This window comes from Emys orbicularis, chromosome 22 (genome assembly GCF_028017835.1).
Source record: "Emys orbicularis isolate rEmyOrb1 chromosome 22, rEmyOrb1.hap1, whole genome shotgun sequence".
NCBI classification, from domain to species: Eukaryota; Metazoa; Chordata; order Testudines; family Emydidae; genus Emys; species Emys orbicularis.
In genome coordinates this window covers 8081392-8103441 of record NC_088704.1, presented here as the reverse complement: position 1 = coordinate 8103441, position 22050 = coordinate 8081392, and the positions used below count along the sequence as shown (strand labels likewise).

General features: G+C 49.1%; 1 protein-coding gene across 3 annotated transcripts in view; it reads right to left on the bottom strand.

The window, feature by feature from the left end:
• Positions 1–22050, bottom strand: part of PAX7 (paired box 7) — a 145996-nt gene that overhangs the window by 73927 nt on the left and 50019 nt on the right. For all 3 annotated transcript variants that reach the window (XM_065421247.1, XM_065421246.1, XM_065421248.1), the window contains exon 5: positions 4573–4772. In XM_065421247.1, the coding sequence (XP_065277319.1) occupies positions 4573–4772 (200 nt within the window). The remainder of the gene's footprint in view (positions 1–4572; positions 4773–22050) is intronic.

Here is a 22050-nt window from a genome sequence, read left to right as displayed (position 1 = left end):
CTACGCTATTCTCGTAGCTGAAGTTGCGTATCTTAGATCGATCCCCCCCCCAGTGTAGACCAGGCCATAGATACTAACTCTGATCGGGCTAGCGTGCTACAAATAGAGTGTGAGCAGCAGGAGGGGCTAGCCATGCTGAGGACGGGCCTGGCATCTCAGACAGGTACGTATTCAGGGTGGCTAGCCCCTCCCACTGTCGCTGCTACACTCTGTTGGTCGTGCAAGAGGCTGGATCAGAGCTAGCGCGGTACGTCTCCTTGAACTGGGAATGACATACCCTGATTAGCAACCAGCACTGCAGTGACCTCACCTGACACATCGGTACGGGGAGCTTGACTGGATTGGGGACTAAATGCAAACACTTGGCAGGCGTGGTCCCACTTGACTCCCAGTGGTTCGGTTGGTTGGGGTGGCAGTGGTGGCAAAGGAGGCGAGAGTGACCCAGAAAAAGGAACCGCCCAAGTGTACAATTGGAGTAGAACACATGGGCATTGTCTTGTTCCCATTCAAGTCAATGGGGATTTTGCTGTTGCTTTCACAGGCAATAGGTTCAGGCCCTAAGAATCTGATGCAAGGCCCACTGAAGTCAGTGGCAGCCTGTCCATTGACTTAACACGCCTCTAAATGACATGTATCTTGGACACTGTCAGTGCCTGCATTCTGGACCCATGCACCTTGACTGCACAGAGGTTGCTATGGTCCTATTGAAAATATCACTCATTCTTCCATGATCTTCTTAGCAGATGAGAAATAGGAGCCCACAACTGGTCCTGCCTCCCCCTCCCCTTGTTCTTCAGCTTGCAAATTTTTATTAGCTGTCAACGTGTCAAACTTCCACTTAGCTGGACAGCTGCACGACCGGCCAAGTTCCAAAGCCTTGCCAGTGAGTTTAACAGATCTAGGGGCTTCTCAGGTGGAGGGGAATGTGTGGGAGGGTAAGGGCTCAGGGATCACAAACACAAAATGGGACAGGGCAGGGTTCATTACACAGCCTCTCTCATGCAGGAGGTCAGACTAGCTGCTCTGGGAGGCAGTGGGACCCAATGGATAAGGCACTAGATGGGGCTCAGGAGATCTTGGGTCAGCTGTGTGACCTGGGGCACTTCATTTCTCTGTACCTCTGTTTTTCCTCCCACCCTTTGTCTGTTTTGCCTTGTAAGCTGCTTGGGGCACGGAGAGAGAGTGAGAGAGAGAGAGAGAGAGAGAGAGAGTGTGTGTGTGTGCGCGCGCGCAACATCTAGCACAATGAGGTCCCGATCTTGGCTGGCGCCTCTAGCCATTACTGTAATATTACTATAACTACTGCTAATAAACATCCGTTCTGGCCGCAGAATCTGCGAAGAGAGGGGAAAAGGGCTGCAGGACTCTTCCTGTTGTGTGTGTGTTTTCCACAAGAACTTGATTGACTGATGTTTGTGGCTCCTGAGAGCCAGTGAAAGATCCGCTCTGATATCCAGAAAATTTTACAAGGGGCGGCAGGCTTAAAAGCGGTGGGAAGAAGCCGAGCCTGCCAGGATGTCGGAATGAAAAAGCCATCAGGAATGTGCCTCGGAGAACAGCTGCTACTGGAACTCTGGCAGGAGCTTTCCCCACAAGCTGCCTGAGAGCCAGGAGGGGGATTCGGAGATCACAGCTTGAGCCGAGGGAAGGGGGTTCTTTATTTATTTGGTTGGCTTTGCTTTCCTCCACCCCCTTGTCGCTCTGAGGTCGGAGCTCCTCGGAAGGAAGGAACCTGCCACGGGTTCACAGTGCAGCTCTTCCAGCTGCGTGGGTGCCTGGATTAGAAGACTTGGCAGGGGCTGTGGGGAGGAATCTGAGCTCTCTGGCACTCCTCGGGCTTTCCCTCCGCTCCCGCGACTGGCACCGCAATACACTGAACACAGATATATTTTTCAACGTCAAAATGTGCGTAGGGGTCTTTGCCCAAGTAGAATTCCCCCTCCGAGCACCATTCTCTGGGTGGGTTTGGCCAAGCGGCACCTTCTTACTTCTCCTTGTTTCTCTACTAGGGTCTTTCCATGTCTGCGTCAGCCAAAGTAAATCAGGACAGGAGCATGCAACCCCCCTCGCTATTTTATCTCCAGCACAAGCCCCTGCCATCCAGGGTGGGTGGAGCAGGGCTTGCTTCAGGAGCAGGTAGGAGAATTTTCAAGAGGTCAGAAGGTCTCTTGGAGCAAAGTCGACCCCTTCTCTGCTCCTGTTTAGTGAAGATGCCTTCTTGCTGGCTAGCGGCTATCATGAGACTTGAGGACAGGAAGCCCTGTGCTTTCTGTCCTCGAGAAGAGCACTCAGACCTTGCACAAACTGGGATCCCAGCAGGGCGATTTTACTGGCCTTGCCCAGAAGGAAATAAAGCAGCATTTCAGGGACGCAGCTGCTGCCTTTCTGCTCTAGACCAGTTACCGTAGACTGGCTTTCACCACCGATGTGCTGTAAACTGAGAGGCTGAGCAACCCAGTGGAATGCAGAGAGAAGGATAAACTCTTGGAACAGCACAGGGCCTGTTCCAATGCTCGCTGCAGGCAATGGGGGTTTTCCTTGGGTTTCAGTGGGAGGTGGACTGGGCTCACCCTACACAAATCGCATTATTATTGCTAAAATCTCAGGAAGACCCTCTTGGCTAAAGTCAAGTCTAGTATCAGAGAATCACAGAAGATCAGGGTTGGAAGAGACCTCAGGAGGTCATCTAGTCCCACCCCCTGCTCAAAGCAGGACCAACCCCAACTAAATCATCCCAGCCAGGGCTTTGTCAAGCCTGACCTTAAAAACCTCTAAGGATGGAGATTCCACCACCTCCCTAGGTAACCCATTCCAGTGCTTCACCACCCTCTTAGTGAAATAGTTTTTCCTAATATCAAACCTTGACCACCTTCAGTGCAACTTGAGACCATTGCTCCTTGTTCTGTCATCTGCCACCACTGAGAACAGCCCAGCTCCATCCTCTTTGGAACCCCCATTCAGGTAGTTGAAGGCTGCTATCAAATCCCCCCTCACTCTTCTCGTCTGCAGACTAAACAACCCCAGTTCCCTCAGCATCTCCTCATAGGTCATGTGCCCCAGGCCGCTATCGGTCTAATGTCCACTACATCTCCTCTGCTGGGGCAATACAGCCTATGTTCATGGGGAGAAGGATTTACTCTGACACAGGGCATCTTTTGTGTCTCAAGGGACGATGGGTCAGATCTTCCCTTCCCAGAAAAATAATAATCATCCCTCGCTCTTAGATAGAGCTTTTCATCAGTAGATCTCAAAGCGTTTTACAAAGGAGGCCAATATCATCCTCTCTACTATACAGATGGAGAAACTGAGGCACAGAGAGATGCTGGGTGGCTCAAGGAGACACGCTGCAGTCGTTGAGCCTTTGCCACACCCACGTGCTGTGAGTCTGAGCCTGAGCCGTGGCAGCTTTCAGAGAACATGCGTCGGGCAGGAAAAGCCAGCGGGAGGCGAAAAGACACACAGGAAACGCTGTGAGCTGTAGCATTGCGGCTCTCCGTCTCTTTTGATGGCCGGGGCAAGACCATGAACCGGGTGGATGTCCAAGAGGTGTGAGGCCTGGTTTTGGGAGGATGCAGCCGTATGGCGGGGCTGGCCTCGGAGGGATGAACACAGGTCTGTTTTTATTCTGAGGGGAATCTCAGACAGAAAAATGCCTGGTTTGCTTCCAAAAGGTCATTTAACTGAAGAACGATTTCCCTGTCACGAGACGGGGTTGCTCTTTCCCTCCCTCCTGCGGCTGCAATCCCACTCCGGGCTCGACACACAGAGCCCCCGATGCTGAGGCTGAAATCTAATAGCGCTGCCCACACTGGCTGTTGGTGTCTCCATTTCACTTCTTTAACCCAGCACAATCCTCAGCCCCCCGCCCTTCCCTTTCCCCGGGGGACTCTATTATACCCACCGATCTGTTCACACTCCTTATCCCTCTGCATGTTTGCACACACTGCTGACCCAGCCTTTATCTGGAAGACACAAGGGTCTGTGTGTGGAGTTCCCACAAGGGCTATTAATTGTGTCGATGTCATAGCTTTCTCCCTTCCTCCTCCTCTCCCCTTCCCTCCCCCCCCCCCCCACACTCCCAAACGCTCAGGAGATTTGCAAAAAGAAAAAAAAGATTCACACGCAGAATTTGCAACCTTTGCAAAATATGATCCAAACCCTTGGACGGGGAGAGGGGAGGCTGGGGTATGGGAAATGGTAGAAACAGCCCCAGCCACTCCGAGGTAAATGGTAAACAGCCCCTTCCCCACTCAAGGCACTAAACACAGAACTGAACAACCCGTCAGCTTTGGGAAGGTTTGGATCATGATCCCAATCTGGATTGAAATTTTGCAGCTGTAATGGGCCAAACCAAAATCCCAGATGGGAACAGCCTTGGGCTATGGGGAAACTTTGGATCTGGATCCAAACTATGCATCTCAGGCCCAGGTCACCTGATCCTACAGAAATGGTACATCCGCCGTGTCATCCTCCAACTCTCAGCCCCTCCTTCTCCTAGGTCAATGGACCTAGAGAGTCCCCTGGCTGCTGTGTTATCAGGGAACTCAGACATGTCCTGACTCTCGTCCTTACCTGTACTCGGGCCTCTGTGAGTTTGGTCCTCTGGGCTAGCTCCTCTCGTGTGTAGATATCTGGGTAGTGGGTTCTCTCAAAGGCCTTCTCCAGCTCCTCCAGCTGCTCGGCCGTGAAGGTGGTCCGGCTACGGCGCTGCTTGCGTTTCAAGGGTAGGTCCGGTTCAGACTCAACATCTGAGCCTTCATCCAGCCTGTTACCTGGTGAGGGAAAGAGAAGAAGGATTGAGGCTTAAATGGCAGAAAAGCCAAAGGGGAAGCAGGTGCAAAAGCAAGAATTAAACAGCTACAGGGAAGGAGAGAATCCAATACAGTCATAGAGTTTAAGGCCTGCATAGACCAGCAGATCATCTAGTCTGACCTCCTGTAGTTAATAGCCTACTAACACCTCCCAGCCACCCCCACAACCAGAATTAGAGCAATTCTACAGTGATGGTGTCCACCAAGCCAACTTCTACTTCTGGGTAGAGCTGGTCGGGGACGTTCTGACAAAACATTTTTGTCAGAAAAATGCTGATTTGTCAAAACTGAAATGGTTTGTGGGAAAGGATCGATTTTGATGAATCTCCTGATCCGAAAATTGTTTGGAAAAAAAGAAAAGTTTCCAAATGGTAGAAATGTCCCGTTTTGATATTTTTGAAACAAAACGTTTCGTTTTTCAGTTGGGAACTATTTTTCATTTTGAAATGTTAATTTCTATTTTTTATAAAAAGGTTCACAATAAAAAAGGTCAGAATTGAAAGGAAACACCTACAAATGATCCAAACATGTCAATCGACCCAGTTTGATGAGTATTATAGTTTTTGGATGATCAGTTTGTGCACATTTGTGAACCCTTTGTCCTGATTTGGGACATGGAAACACATGTGAACCCTCAAAAACTCTCATGGGGCATGAAAAGAGTTTCTACTTCTGGCCTGCCCAGAGGACACAGGGCTGCTGGCTTGATGCTGATGGAAACAGCACCACTCCTCAGTGGCTGAGAGAAAGTACATCCTCCATAGATGCCCTGAGCTGGGTAGGGGCTTTAAGTGGAGGACAGAGGACCTAACACCAATAGTTTGGGCTCTAGGACCCTGCAAGGTGGAGGGTCCCAGAGCTCAGGTTGCAGCCTGAATCCAAACAGTCTACATTGTAGTTAAACGGCCCCTTAGCCTGAGTCAGCTGGTGGCTGTTTGATGCCCCTTTGTGACACGAGTTTAGGGGCCTCGGTTTAGTTCTTTGTGAACAAGCCTCCATTTCCCCCAAAACCCACCACAGCCGATGCTCATTGTTGGCCATCTCTGCAGAAAGACCATGAGCTGAGTGAATTCCCCCGTCAACCCTAGAGGTGGTCCTGTCTGGTTGGCATGATGCCCCTTTTCTGGGCACAGTGCACAGGAAGATTTCACGACTGCCCAGGCTCCACCTGTCCCAAGCGAGACAGCGAAACTTCCCCAACACCCATCCTCAAAAGTAGCATTTGGCCCCCTGACTTCAGTGAATAGGGCACCCCTGGGCCCCACTTTGAGGGAATGATGACGGGTCCATAAATAGCATTTTTAACGGGCTAAGAGCATCTTAAGGGAGATGCTAGGAGTTTAAAGAACTCCCACTAGTTTCAAAACAGCTCACAGGGAAAGGTCTTCTGTTAAGTCAGTAACTGCATCTCCTGTCAGCATCGTACAAGGTTAAAGGGAGTCACAACTCACAGAAAAGGTCCTCGGCTCTTGGGGGGGGGAAAGCAAACAAGTTTCTGTTGTTTGCACATGTTTTGGCTACAGTCCTGGCTCTCACTCTAACTACTCTGTCTTCATGGTTAGCTGTGATACCCCACCTGCTACAGTCTTTTATCTGAGAGGGAGGGTAAAAGAAAGAAAGAAAGAAAGAAATGCTTCAGAATTTGTTTGAGCTGTATTAACCTGGACCTGCTGCCAGTATCAAGTCTTTGCTATGTATGGAATGTACCATTAAACAACAAAACCAAATAGATCATACCTGGCCTAAAAGAGTTTGCCCCAGAGCTAGTGGGCCTGATTCTGGTCTCATGTACACAAGTGCAAATCCTCAACTGATGTCCACAGAGTTACACCAGTGTAAAAACGCGGCCCAGTGAACCTTACTGGGAGGGGGTGGGAGATAGGTGCTAGACTGCATCATGCTTTAGTGCTCCCTCGAGGCCACTCACATTGCAAAACTGTTGTCTCAACAGATGCTGTGCGACCCTGCCACAGGTTAAGTGCCACCTGTGGTGCAGATACCGATGCACAGAATGCTTAATCTAGGCCGGTATCCCGTGTCACTGTGTGGGAAAGTGAGAGACAACGTCAACTCTGGGGGAGGAGGGATAGCTCAGTGGTTTGAGCATTGGCCTGCTAAACCCAGGGTTGTGAGTTCAATCCTTGAGGGGGCCACTTAGGGATCTGGGGCAAAATCAGTACTTGGTCCTGCTAGTGAAGGCAGGGGGCTGGACTCGATGACCTTTCAAGGTCCCTTCCAGTTCTAGGAGATGGGATATCTCCATTAATTTAAAAATTTATTTAATTTATAATTTAAATTTAAACTCTCGTGGGATATATGCCCTTGGTCAGTATGGAGGCAGACTGGAGAACATGATGTATAAAGCCTGAAGTCTCCGCAGCGAAACAAGAAATCTGCTCTCTGTCTCTTTCTCTTTCTCTGTCTCTCATTAATACAATAGATTGTACTTAAATGCACATTGGTTAACTACAGGGGACCTGATTCTGATCTCCCTTACACCAAAATAACTCCACTGAATTCAATGGTGTTACTCCTGATTTACACTGACGTAGCTGAGAGCAGAATCAGGACCATAATCTGTTTCAGTGCATAGTTCACAGTCCCAATCTGCTCCTATTAGGCCAAACCTTTATCAGCTATGATTAAATGCATGAGTTACATATGCAGGGCCAAATCCATCCTTGGAATAATCCATATAAAGTCAATGGAGCTGCCCCAGGGCTGAATCTGTCCCCTTCTCTGCACTGTGCTTTTATGTGGTGATTGGAACTTTCCACCAAAACCTCCTTTTTTTCCTTCCAGGACTGGGAATCCCAGCTGTGGCATTCTCAACAGCTGCTGAACAATGCGGACGGCCTGTGGAGCATGAGGCAAATGTCCCAATGGGGGCCAATTATTTATAACGAGCAGGTCAAACATGCCATTGGATCCAGCGTGCTGCAGGACAGGATGCTTTCATTTCTTGGGTCTATGTGAGGAGGATGCACCGTGTCTGAATTGAGCTGTTAGATGCAGGCGTGATGGGCCACCTCCGTTTGAGTTAACCTTGGGCTCTGCTGTAGCCGCATGAGCTACATGGCTTCCTATCTGTCAGGGTAGTTATACTGGTGTAAGGGAGATCAGAATCAGGTCCCCTGTAGTTAACCAATATGCATTTAAGTACAATTAGTGGCCGCATGTTCTCAGAGCTGTGGGAATCACTGCGCCAGGTGATTGTAACCCAACCTCTATTTCCACCTGTGGGATACCAATAGAATCAGCATTGTAGGACTGGAAGGGACCTCGAGAGGTCATCTAGTCCAGTTCCCTCCACCGAAGCAGGACTAAGTATTATCTAGACCATCCGTGACAGGTGTTTGTCCAACCTGCTCTTAAAAATCCCCAATGATGGAGATTCCACTACCTCCCTAGGCAATTTATTCCAGTGCTTAACCATCCTGACAGCTAGGAAGCTTTTCCTAATGTCCAACCTAAACTGCCCTTGCTGCAATTTAAGTCCATTGCTTCTTGTCCTATCCTCAGAGGTTAAGGAGAACAATTTTTCTCCCTCCTCTTTGTAACAACCTTTTATGTGCTTGAAAATGGTTATCATGTCCCCTCTCAGTCTTCTCTTCTCCAAACTAAACAAACCCAATTTTTTCAATCTTTCCTCATAGGTCATGTTTTCTAGACCTTTAATCATTTTTGTTGCTCTCCTCGACTTTCTCCAATTTGTCCACCTCTTTCCTGAAATGTGGCACCCAGAACAGGACACAATACTCCAGTTGAGGCAGTATCAGCGTGGAGTAGAGCGGAAGAATTACTTCTCATGTTTTGATTGCAACACTCCTGCTTATACATCCCAAAATGATGTTTGCTTTTCTTGCAACAGTGTTACACTGTTGACTCATATTTAGATTGTGATCCACAGATCCCTTTCTGCAATACAATATATAGTGTCCTCATATTTTCGATATCTCACATCTGTTATTCCCAGTGGGCCAAACCATGGTTCCAATGAAATCAATAACAGTTCTGCTGTTGACCTCAGTGAGATCAGCATCGGGCCAATATTTGTAGGAGGCCTTTTGAATCCTGACTGTAGCACAAATCTGGTACATGATCAGCTTCATTGGTTCTTGCATTTTCAGGAAAATCTCTAGATTCTTAAATGGTGCAACATGCACATCTGGGCCCTGGACAATTCCGGACAGATCTGGACTCTGGAGAACCAGACTGTGCACAAGCACATCTGGAATCCAATAACATATTATTAATTTCATTAGCATACATATAATTGTATATTTCACAAGCAACTGTCAGTTTCATTAGTTGGCATTCTTGATGGAAATAATTTGCAATAATAAAAGTTAGGACAGAGGTAAGTTTGGGTCTAAAATGAAGGCTGTCCCTGGTAATGAGAGGACACTTGAGAGTGTTTTGTCCGCAGCATATAAACAGAGAAGTTAGATAAAAAATATAAAACACTCTTGCTGGAAGGCTGCAGAGGAACACTGTTTTTGTTCCTAGATTCCAGAACAATGCACAGTAACCCAAAACAGAGAGAGAGAAAGCAGGCTGCTCACTAAGGCAGCAAGGCACAATTCACCCCACTTTGCTTTAAACTGGCTCCTTCCAGACTTACTCTGCTCACATACTTTCCTAAGAGCCTGCAAGCAGGACGAGAAAGCTCCCCCACAGCCCGCTCTTAAAGTGATAGCTTGCAATACAACAGAGTCCTCAATACACCACAGACAGTTGTGAAGGCAAATTAATCAGATTGAACATTATTTCAGTGTTGTATAGACAAATACACACACACATAGCAGCCATACTCAGGCTGTTGCATAAGGAACAGCTACTTGCTGCTCTTTTCATTGTGCAGTAATTATACGGAGTTTCAGATTTGCAGTGTTGTAGGGGTGGGATGGACTTGTTGGCCATTAGAAAACATGCAGGCAACCTAACCATCTGAGAGGACTTCCAGAGTCCCTATCGCTTTGGGATTACTGTGATCACTGATCCTGACCTTAAGAAGTGCACATATCTGATTATTTCTGTTACCCTGCCTCCCCCACCTCTTAAACTTGACCCTCTTGTTTGTCTCATCCACATGTTACTTCTTGTCTTTCAGACTCTAAGTGCTTCGGCCCAAGGACTGTAATTTACTATATTATTGTACAGTGCCTAGTGCAGTGAACCCCCCGATCTGGACGTATCACAATAGAAATGTGACGTTAATAATAAATAATAATATTCTCCTCCAGTTCACCTGTCTACCTGGGAGTGGTGCTAGAATATCTATAGACAACGGAGCTGGCTCACCTGGCTACCTGGTGGTTGTGCTCGACTATCTATGAACAAAACATCCAACATCCAGGTGTTTTATATACCTGGGGTTAGTGCTACAATATCTATGGACAATGAATCCAACTCTTCTGGCTATCTGGTGTTACTGCCAGAATGCCTGCCATTAATTCATACAGCCCTGCTGCAACCCAAAATAGCACCCCCACTGGTGTAGGAGTAGGGGAAGTAGAACGAGAGAGCCTCCCAAAACTCAGATAAGCTTCATTCCCCGCCCCGGTTTGCCTCCCCACCTAGCCTCTTGTGCATATTTTCCATGGTGGTCTGTAATGGGAAGGAGCCAAACTTCTTTAAACATCCGCAAATTGGCAGGTGAAAAATCCCTCACAAGGAGCCTGGCAGGGAATAGCCAGTTGTCATGACACCCAACTCATCAGCCTCACACTGTCCCTTGGGACTTGCTGGCCATCTACCTGGCTGCAGTGCCAGATGGGAGAGCGCCAAAGCCATCGTTATAAAGTGACGGCAGTGATACACTGGCCTTCCAGAACGCTCCCTGTCTGATCATTTCCAGAAAGCTTTAGATGACAAACAGGGCATGGAGAGTGGAAGGGACTTGCCTGTGGTCACGCAGCAGAGCTGGGAATACAACTCAAAACTCCTGATGCCAAGTCCTGTGCTTTAACCACAAGACCATACGGAACAGGCCAGGGAGCAAGACAAATCCCAGGGCACGTCTGGAACCAGCTGGTCTTAGCAGGATGCAGCTGCCACTGTCAGGCACAGATTTATTAAATAATGCGGGCAGCCTTCTGGCTAAGATTGAGTGTAGTATCAGCTGATTAGCCAATGCATCCTCTATTATCAAGGGGATGATCTCCCGTAACTACATAAAGATGGACTCAATGCTCTAACAGATCTTTTCCTAGTCAGAGGGCTCCTATGCGGGGGACTCACTGCTATTATTCTCAGCAAAGTTCACGAACAAAAAGGTTAAGAAAGCCGCTGGAACAACCAGGGCCGGCGCAACCCATTAGGCGACCTAGGCGGTCGCCTAGGGCACTACAATTTGGGGGGCGGTGACCGCGGCGGTATTTCGGCGGCGGGACCTTCCGCTGCCTCTGTGGGGGGCGGCATTTCAGGGCGGGACCTTCTGCCGCCCAAGCTGGCGGCGCTCCTGGGAATAACCACCCCCTGCGTATAACACAAAAATAATGGCCTTCCCCCGAACCACCAGGAGCCTTCATCCAAAACTTGAACCAACTCTCTTCCACAGTTTGAAAATGTTCGGATGCCTTCCCCGCCTCCCTTGTTTATTATTGTTCTTCTCTGGATGCCTCTGAACAACCAGGCTCCAGCCAGGATAGGCAGCAGAAGCAGCAAAATAGTGCGAGACAGGCTGTTCTGGAGGTATTTCGATCCTGGCTGGAAAAAGAAACCGTGCAAAATACCCAGCCTGATTATCACAGAAATGTAGGGCTAGAAGAGACCTCCAGAGATCATCTAAGCCATCTCCCTGGGCTGAGGCAGGACCCAAGTATACCTGGACCTTCCCTGACAGGGGTTTGTCCAACCTGTTCTTAAAAACCTCCAAGGATGTGGAACCCGAGATACTGGATAGTTTTGAGAAGCATCGTTTGATTAGGGCCCCAGATTTTGCATCGCTATTACTGTGTCAATTACAGCTGTGGTTTTTTTTAACCATAATATTTATACTAGTACAATTCCTAGTGCAGATACAGTTACATTGTGATAAAGATGTCTTATACTGGTCTAATTTACCCCCTTCCCTTATAGGAATAAACCCTAGGGTATAAGCACGGTTAGACAGGTCTAATTGCATCCACACTAGGGTCTTATATTGCTTTAACACTACCAGTCTAGTTAAAGGGGTACAACTTTTTCATGTCGACAAAGCCTCTGAAATATAAAGTCTATGAGCCTGATTCTTCCCCCCTTACACCGTGTGTCGTCACGTGCACCCGAGGAAAGGTGTGTGAAGTGGGTGTATAATGTCACCATTGGTGTGAGAGGGTGGCAAATCCCACTTTGACTGTAAACTTTTTGGGGTGGGGTCATCTCTTTGTTATATGCTTGTACAGCGCCGAGCGCAATGGCGCTAAGGCTTTGCAATGCAAATAACAGTGACAATAATTGCGATTGGGGAGCATTTTATGCCCCCTCTGCACAAGTGTAATTGACCACCCTAAACGCAAGGCAGTGGAAAAACTAGGCAGCACCTTTTGCATGGGTCACCCATCACCCCTTGTAATGAGGGACAGGGAAAGATTAGCTCGCTCGCTTTCAACCCCTCGAGGATGTCTGGGGATTGCCTGTGAAAAGGAAAGAAGAAGAAGAGAAGAAGGGAGAAAAAGCCATGGGGAAAGTGGCACAGAGAGGGGAGATGAAAGAGCAGTCCCTCTATAGTATATTCTAGATACAGGACACACGCTGGTTCCAGTCTTGTTTCTGAGGGGCGATTCTATCTCCCACACACAGCACAGCTGCCCTGTAGCTAGAAAAACATTTTTCTTTTCTTTAATTGACTGACCTTTGGAAACAAGCAACAAATGTGGGTTTACAGCACAGGAGAAAGTTTGCCAACTTGAAAATTGGCAACACTTCTTAAGTTCCCCCCATTATTTAGATTCTTGGCCCTTTGGGGTAAGGTCTGGCTGGGTCTATGTTTGTGTACAGCGCCTAGCACAAAGGGGCTCCGCTCTCAATTGGAGCTGGTGGGCGTGACTGTAATACAAAATAATTGATAAAGATAGTAATGGGCTGGAACCTCAGCTGGTGTCAATCAGTGTCGCTCCACTGATGTCAATGGGCCAGATTCCCATGAAATCAATGGAGCTCTGCCGATTTGCGGAAGTGCAGAATCTGCTCAGGAAACCCTTGCCTAGTGGCGAGCAGAGATGAGCCCAAGCTGCAAAACTTGAACTAGATCCAAAGCTGGGGGCATTCAGATCTGGGCTCACGGTCCAGCCCTTCGCTGTAGCATCAACTTTCACCATGAACAAAATCCCAGGAACAGCCCCACACCATCACATCCTCCCACCCCCAAGAGGATGGAGAAAAGAAGGTGAGGAGAGGCTAACTGGAGATTTGCATGATCCACCTCAAGCCCCAGGTTTGAACTGAGGATGCGAGGGATGAAACAAGATGGCGCCTCCCGGATGAAGGGTACGTGGTCAAAGCAACAGACGCAGGTGTGTTGGTGCAGCAGGGAGGGGGTCTGGGAGACAGGAGAGAGCTGGAGGGGCGGGGGAGCTGGTTTTACAATCCAGTCTGGCATGAGAAAATGTGTAAATTATGGCCCGCAAACGCGCATTCCTGGGTAACAACACCAGCTGAGGTGGGGCGTGTAATTAGGAGGAGCTGAGCAGAGGGAGTTTGCAGGAGTTTGAAAGGGGTGGGAGTGGAATGGGGATGTGGGGGTGGGGGAGGAAGAAGAAAAACCCTCAATAATTAAGGGGCATACTTCTCCTCTCTCTCCCCAGCCCCTTCCCCCTCCCTTTCCCTCCATTACTTCTGGGAGCCTCTTAGCCTTGGAGTTAAATTAATCAACAGGATTAGGTGGAATCGGCTACGGCGAGCCCCTCCAGGCTCAGACAGCCCTCGATGCTCTACAAGGGCCCGCTGCCTCATCTTGAAGCACCTCGGTGCTTTCTGGAAGGATTCGCAGACAGGATTGGACATGAAGACGCATTCATTATAGAGGAGATCGGATTTGGGCAGGGGGGAGGGGAGGTAAAAAGGGGGCTGCGTGTTTTCTCCTTCGATATTTCTCATCTCTCTCTGTCACCCTCTCTCCTTTAACTCCATTTCCTCTCTCTCTCGCTCCCACCTGCCCCGTCCTAAAAAGTGACTGAGAGGAAGACAGAGGGGAACGGTTTTGTGAGTCGCTGGGAAGCTGCCGGAGCCCATCAGGGCGCTGTCAGCACACGGTAAGTCACGGCATCAAAGGGGCTGCATCCCAAATCACTCTGAAGTCACGGGGGCAGTTGGGACATCCCAAGAAGACTGCACCAAAGGGCTGTGGTGCCTACTGACTGGGGAGCTGGTTAAGGTGTCGGGAAGCCTCGAAGCAACAGCACAACAGGGGGTGGCGTTAACCCACTTTGAAGACTTTGGCTGTCCAAACCCTCTGACCCACAAGGTCCCTCAGGAGGCTGCCTGGATCCGTTCCTGGGCAGGGTGCGAATGGAACTCTGCCACCCATCCCGAAGTTCTGCTCTGAACCTTATGAGTTTGGGCCATGGGCTCTTCCCACCCTCATGCTCATGGGGCAATTAAAGAGCATTATTCTGTGGCCTCTCGATGTCTGGTTGGTGACACGGGGAGCAGCCCCTGCTGTGAGGGGATGGTTTTCTCACATCACAATGCTGTCTCAATAGCTGGTGATGTGGTGTCACGTTGTCACAATGCAGCCAAGAGGCACTCCAGGGAAGAGCTCACTGGATGGAAATCTTTGCCACCACTGGAGCATTGGGCTGGGTATAAGTTCTGATCAGGACCCCATGACACATGCACAGGGCCAGACTGTGAACCCCTTCCTCATGCTGAGCGGCACCTTACACCATGAGTAGCCCTGCTGAAATCAATGGGGCTACACATGGGGTTAGGTCCTACTCAGTGTGAGCGAGGGCATCACAATCCGGCTCGGAACTAGGAAGATGCCCCATATCATAGAATCATAGAATATCTAGGTTGGAAGGGACCTCAGGAGGTCATCTAGTCCAACCCCCTGCTCAAAGCAGGACCAATCCCATATACATATATGGAGGCCATATTCCTCCTCTCCTTTTGAGCCCTTCTGAATTGGCTTTTCGAGGCTCTAATGGACTACAGCCTGGATCTTTGGCTCTGGTACCATTTTGCTTTCTCCTCCCCCTACCTCTGGAAACAGACTGTTGATGGCACTCCGATACTATGGAATGGGTGGCAGTATAAAACCCTAACATGCGGCCGTACAGAGATTTCACACACTGATTTGCATTGATATCAAAAGACTGGCTTTGTTTGCCAGCAGGCTAGTTATTTTTATGTGGGAAAATGAGTCTGTCAGAGATAAGAATGGCCCATGGTGCAGCCCATATCTACTTAGTTTACTGACCCAGACAAGTTTTCATGCTACAGCCAATACTGCCACAGGAGAGCAAGAGCGTTTCTGTTCTGCCTGCTGCATCAGTAGCAGAGTTGCTGGCTAGAATGCAGAATCAATATTGATAGGGTTGGAGGAAGAAACAGAAAAAACACAGCTTGGATGCCAAGTGCCAAGAGGGGACAGCAGTGCTGGGGTGGGGTCATAAAATCCCTATTTTGATTCCCCAACTGCCCTCAACTGGCGATGGGAGCAATTCGGGAGGATCAATAAGGCACAGCAAGATGCATTTTTTTAATTTGCAGAGAGTACCCATTTTCTGACCACAATTGATGGTTCTCTCTGAGCAAGAGCTGGGCAGCCCTGGGAATAGAGAATCTGCCTCTCTCTGGAGTAGGAACAGGCAGAAAGCAAACAAAATCCATCAAAATGCAAACAAGACCATCTAAAAAGTGAGTTGAAGAGAGAGGCGGCGGGATTGCAGGCACAAAAGAATTATATTTCCATGAGATTTTTTTTTAAATGCGAAAATAAAAATCTCTCCCCCCCCCAGTCTCTCTTCTTTGAGACCAATGAAGTGTTGAGCCCTAAATGTGAGGGTGGGATTTTAACTAAATAAGATTTCTGCAGAATAACCCTTCCTCACTCTCCCCTCCCAACCTATTTAGCTGCAGGTGTGTTCAAAAGAGAGCCAGAGAGATATTCCAACTCCAGATGCATCCCCCCCCCCCCGGCCCCATCCACGAAGAAACAATAACCGGCACATACAATATAGCTTGGATTCTTCATTCTCCCCAACCTGTAAACACCTCTGTCTCCCAGTTCCCCCCGCCCCTCCTCAGCTATATTACAGTTTAACATAGTTTAGGGGCTGTGGTGTGAAGTGATAGCAGAAAACTGAATCACATAATAGTTGATATGCGTTTTAATCAAGTAATTCGGTCCAAGCCGAGTGATGGTGGGGTGCCCTTGAATACCAAACAGACTGGGTAGCCGGGCTAGGAAAATGAAAAAGTCATTTACAGCTCAGCTGGGGACCGGAGTGTTCAGCACAGCATTAGTATGGGGCCTTAGGAGATGAGGGTTTTGTTTTTTTATTCAGGCACTGAACTGGTCAGCTGTAACCAAAGCACAGATCGAGGTAATGTCCATTATGGACTTTACAACTAACAATGAGACCGATGCTCCAGAAGGAGGGGGGTGGGAACGGGGAGGCATTTCCCTTGCCTTCTCTGAAGGTGCAAGATTGTATTGGGGTGCGTGAGAGGGGAGAAGCTAGTGAGAAGAGAAAGCTGGAGATTAAATAGCCTGAAAAAGAAGCAAATAGAAAATCAAATGTCATTCTGAGCTCCCTTCTTAATGTTTGGGTCAGCAGGTTCGATCAGACAGCAAACCTAAATGCAGCTAGAGCCGTGCCATACACAGAGATTTTGGTCTGCAGCAAGTGATGAGTTTCTTTTCCAATTTTGGATTCCCTGGATTCACACTGCAGTTTAAAATTGAACTGATAAATCTGAAGATTCAAAGTGAGACTTGGACCGGACCACCACGCTGTGCCTGGTTCTGGTTAAAAACATGGCAAAACCGCCCCAGTTCCCCCAGAACTCAGGCCCCACTTTGCAAACAGAAGCTGGGATTGGGTGACAGGGGGATGGATCACTTGATGATTCCCTGTTCTGTTCATTCCCTCTGGGGCACCTGGCCTTGGCCACTGTTGGAAGACAGGGCCAGATGGACCTTTGGTCTGACCCAATATGGCTGCTTTTGTGTTCTTATGTTGTGGGCTCATAACAAAGTCAAACTGGGGTGTATTTCATCAGGTGCTTTGGCATGAAATGTTCACACAACTGTTGCTGAACAAGAGGAAGGAGGGCACCGTGGCTAAGGCACTAGCTTGGGACTTAGGAGATGGCAGGTCTATTCCCTGCTCTGCCACAGACATCTGTGGGACCTTGGGCAAGTCACTTAGTCACTCTGTGCCCCAGTTAATCCAGACCTCTAAGGAGTGATGATAAATATATTAAAAAGATTGTATGGCACAGGGGGGTCATATAAGCACCTCAGATCGATACAAGCAGCACAGTTTCAGTCACATTTTCAGCCTAAACTAAACAGCAACCCAAAGCTGCTGCACCTCTGTGTTTTAAGGTAATCGTCTCCTTTATGCTGAGACCCAAAAGACAATGGGAGCCTCTCTCCAGCCCACGGGTCCGCCAGGGGAAGAGGTGCACAGGGGGTCATGCGTGCTGGATTCCACTCCTTCCATTCCAAGTGGAAGCGAGCGGCTGAAGTTGCAGATACACATTGGTTCACAACACCCGCAATGCATTCAGGCGTCCCACACTGTCTTGCACAATGGGACTCATGAACTGTGGAGCAACAGACCAGTGCATGCATTTTGGAATGGAAAGCAGGAAGCCTGACCATCAACAGCACCACCCAATACTCCAGCTTGTAGAGATGTTCGTTTTGATAGAACTAGGGAGATCCACCCTCACAAAGAGTTTTCACTGCTGCAATTTCTGGAGTTGAGTGAAGACTTGGTCAAGGACTTTACTTTGGAGTCCTGCCCATCCATATCTCTCTATCTGTCTATCACCATACAGTCTTCTCTATCTATCCATCCATCTAGCCTCGTTCAATTGCCTTGGAGATGTACATAAAGCCCATTACATGAGCTATGTTTGGGCTAGATCTCTAAACCACTTGCACATTCATATGTTACAGAACTGACAGTGATTCATTCAGAGATCTTTACCAGTTAAATGTTTGCTACTCCGAGAAGGGTCTCAGGGATGCCAGGCAATGCAGAAGGGCGCTGCTTAACACTTCACCTGGACAATGCTGGGCACCGACCAAATCCCCTCCTGCGCTGACATAAATTGGTGTAGCTCATGGCATGTCCATGGCACTGCACCCATGGGGATCTAGTCCTGGATCCATCTACTTCTCTGAACGTGAAGGAAATAAAAGCCATCAGGACCCCTATTGAGTCCCACTGGAAGTCTGTGCTTGGCAGGGCAGCTGCCCGCTGCCGTGCCCCACGGAAAGACCCCCGGTCATGAAAACAGATTCGGTTACGTGTGAGCAGTGAACAAAACCAGAGCATCCAAAACATTTGGGGAGAGATGGTGGGGGAGGGGGGCGAAGAGAGAGAGAGGGAGACGATGCCTCCGACAGCCTTTGTCAATTCCCTGCACTAGCCTGAGCATAAACAGATGGAATATCCATCAACTCCAGTCTCTTTTCTTTTCTTTCAACTTTTTTCTAGTTCTCGCCTCTCTCCCCTCCTCCCGCCCCCCCCTCTTTCTTCTGGCTTTTGTTTGGCCTTTTAAAGCACCCCGAGGTAAAGGGGCCCTTCCCGACTCCTCAGCACATCTGTGAAGTCCATAAAAGGCCCTTTTCGCTTCAATATTCATAGCTGCGTGCTTGTGACAGGCACAGGAACCAGCCGAGGGCTGCATGAGAGGGACCGTGGGGACTTGCCTGCTCCTCCACTTGCTGCCTCTCCTGCTGCAGCATTTCGCTTCAACTGGGCTCCCAAAATTGGGCAGCAAAGGTAGTTTGCAGGAGGAGGATGGAGGCCAGGGGGAGGACGGAGGCCAGGGAGTGGCAGGGGGCTAATTATTTAACCTGGGGGGTTCCTCTCATACTCTCATCCTTGACCTGCTCCACCTCGTTAATTCCCTTTCATCATTTTTCATACACATAGGACAAGCCTCTGGGCCAGATCCTCAGCTGGTGTAAATCAGGGCAGCTCCATTGCAATCAATGGAGCTGTGCCAAATTACACCAGCTGAGGCTCTGGTCCTCTGATGCTATCCCAAAAGGGTGGCAAAAGAGAACTGGGCACAGAGGACCAGCGTGCTTAGCCCTCCAACAACATGGGAAGGGGAGCTTGGTAGGACACAGAGGGGAGGGCATTGCAATGACCTGGACTTTGGTTTTGAAGACGTGGCCGGACTCAGGAAAAGCCATTTGACCAGCGAGGCAGAACGCATGGTCCTCGGTACCAGTGGGACATTCCAACCTTACGGGGGTCAGGGAGAGATGTGGTTGCAGCGGGTGATGGCTGGAAGGGTAATGTATTGGCACAGGTAGTTTATTTTGTTCTACACTGTGTGTTTTGGTTTGATGGTGATCTGTGTGTGCAGATGCCATCGCCAGTGTGCGCAGTGCTCTATTGGCAGCACAGCCACAGGAGCTCACAAGCTAGGCAGTAACCTTGTTCAACTGATCTCAGAAGCTCATCCTTCATTCTGAGCCTGCTCTGGTCTGGGCCCATTCCCCTGCATAAGTTAGAGCAACCTGAAGGGTGCTCTAAGTTAGGCCATTGCTTCAAGGGGCTGAAATGTCAACTGGAGATTGGAGGTGGGTGTAGGGACACCTCAGCCATGCGCAATTTGCTCTCTCTACACCTTCTGTGCTCTGTTCACACCCCTTCCACCACCAGCAGGGGTGGGTGGCATAGGAATCTCTATGAGCCAGATTCTCACAGGAATATTTAGGCTCCTCAATTCCACGAGCCTAAATATTTTTGAGGCTCTGGGCCTACATCACCAGGGGATTCCTCTACACCGGGAGTGATTCTCCTGCAGCCCTATGTCCCCATTCCTAAGACAGTACCGTGCCAAGTGGCCACATCAGACCCCACATTGTGGCCCAGTGGCCTGAGTCTAACTGCAGCTGCAGCATTAGTCATTATACAGGGCCAGATCCTGGCCCCTCTCAAATCAATGCGTGTTTTGCAGTTGAGTTGACTGGGACTAGAGCTGGCTGAAAAACAAGATGCCTTTCTTGCAAAAATCATCATACAAAAACCCTGTTGCCATTTTGCCTTGAACAATGCGAAAATTGGCCAGCTCTAAATAGACCCAATGTTTGGCTTATTAATTCTTGTTATTTGTACCGGGGTTGTGCCTAGGAAGCCCAGTCAGTGTGTTAGGCGCTGTACAATGTGGTTAATCCCAGTAGCGCTGGGGCCAGACGATGATGTAACAAATGCACCTCTAGCGCCGTCCCGCTGAAGATGTTGGAGTTACACAAGGGACCAGATTGGCCCTATGGATATACTACAGCATGTGGCGGGCAAGGGATTGGCCAGCACATATACACCTGTCAGAACGGCTGCCGACAGCTCTGCTCCGAGGACAGGGTCCTCGAGCGGGATCTTTTCTGTTCCTTCCAGCTCCCGAGCTGCTGCCTCCATCAGGGATCAGTGCAGATCGGGGTTTGCTCATGATTTGGGTGCTGGAAAGAGTTGGGTGATTTTCTTTTAGGGTTTTCGGTGGATTTCAACATTAAGGAAAGATGAAATAATTCTCCAACACCTTTACAGCTCATGGTCATTCAAGAGCAATTACTGTATTAGGGCTCATTGTGAGGTGTTTTAGGTGCCAATACTCCCTCTTAACTCCCTGCATGGGCAATCTGCATCACCAGTCTGTGCATAGAGGCGGGACTTTCCTTTCCACACAGGCAGGCAGGGAGAGGGAGTGGGTGGAGCCTTAGTGCCACTTCCCCAAAGCACCTGCCAGCACAGGTGAGCTGATGCAGTGGGAGAAGTAAACAGGTAGCGGGATGGTTCAGCTTTCTTCCCCTGGAGCAAGAGGGAGCAGGGACCGAACTGGGACTCTGAGTCACAATTCAGGCCTTGGCTTGTGCCTGGAGCAGTGCCCCTTACGATGGGCTCATGGCGGTATCTCTCCCTCCCCCAGCCCTTAGAGAGGTGCAGTTATCACTGAGCAGAGAATTGTTCCTTACAACCCTCTTGTCCTTCATTTCTACAGGTGGGCCCATTACTGTTCCGTATAGGGCACCACTCCCAGGCAGGGGCCTTTGTGCTGAGATAGCTGATTGGCATTAGGTTCCCTGTGCCTGATCTCGGATAGAAGGCACCGCTCAGGGCTAAATACAGCCACACTGAAATCAATGGGAAGACTCTCAATGGATTGGGCCCGTACTAGGCAGCGAAGCAGATAGCAGAAAACTGCTCCTGCTTCCACCTGCAGAGCTCAGCAGTCCATGGTCTCAGAGCCCAAGTCCCTGTAGTACCAGCAATCCAGGTTAAATCCACCAGTGGCAGAAAACCAAAAGGTACAAGACGGTTTTCCCCCGGTGGAGCAGTTGCTGCTCTGACTGACTCAGCACACACAGTGCAGTCTCTGGTAGGTGACCTAAAAACAGGGCCAGTTGCTTCTATTGAATACTACTCCACAGCAGGACACACACCTGCCGAACAGAGGGGAGAAGGCAGAAGGTCTGAGGGCTCAAGCAAGGTGCAAACTATTTATCCTATAGGAGAAAATCATGCCATCACATTGTGATGTTGCATTGTAACCACGCAATGCTGTATTGGGACACTCTTTTATCCCCGCTTTCCCCTGAACGTTGGTGCGTTAGAAAGATAGATCTGAATTATGTGGCTTAGATTTTTCTCTAACAGCGATGCAATATCACCATCGCTATTCAAAAATATTTATCCTGTGCCATCAATTTACCCACTGCACTTTGCCGAATACAGAAAAGCTGTGGGCTTAGCCTTGGAAAGCTAAAATGTAGTAGACGCAAGACATCAGGCTGGCCTCAAAACACAGCGGCAAAGCTCACGCATGCAAAAATCCCTCATTCGTGTGTGGCTGTCGGCCCGGCACGCACACATGTTCATCTGAACATGCAAATACATACATGTTTGTGTTGCAAAAACCTGGAGGTTTTGCACACACACAAAATTGGGCAAGGGCATTTCTAGAGGCCTACTTGAAAAAGCAGCTCTGGAATTTCAAGGAACTGGGGAAATCTTTGCCGCACTAGAAGTTCCCTACCGCCAACACAGGAGGAAACGTA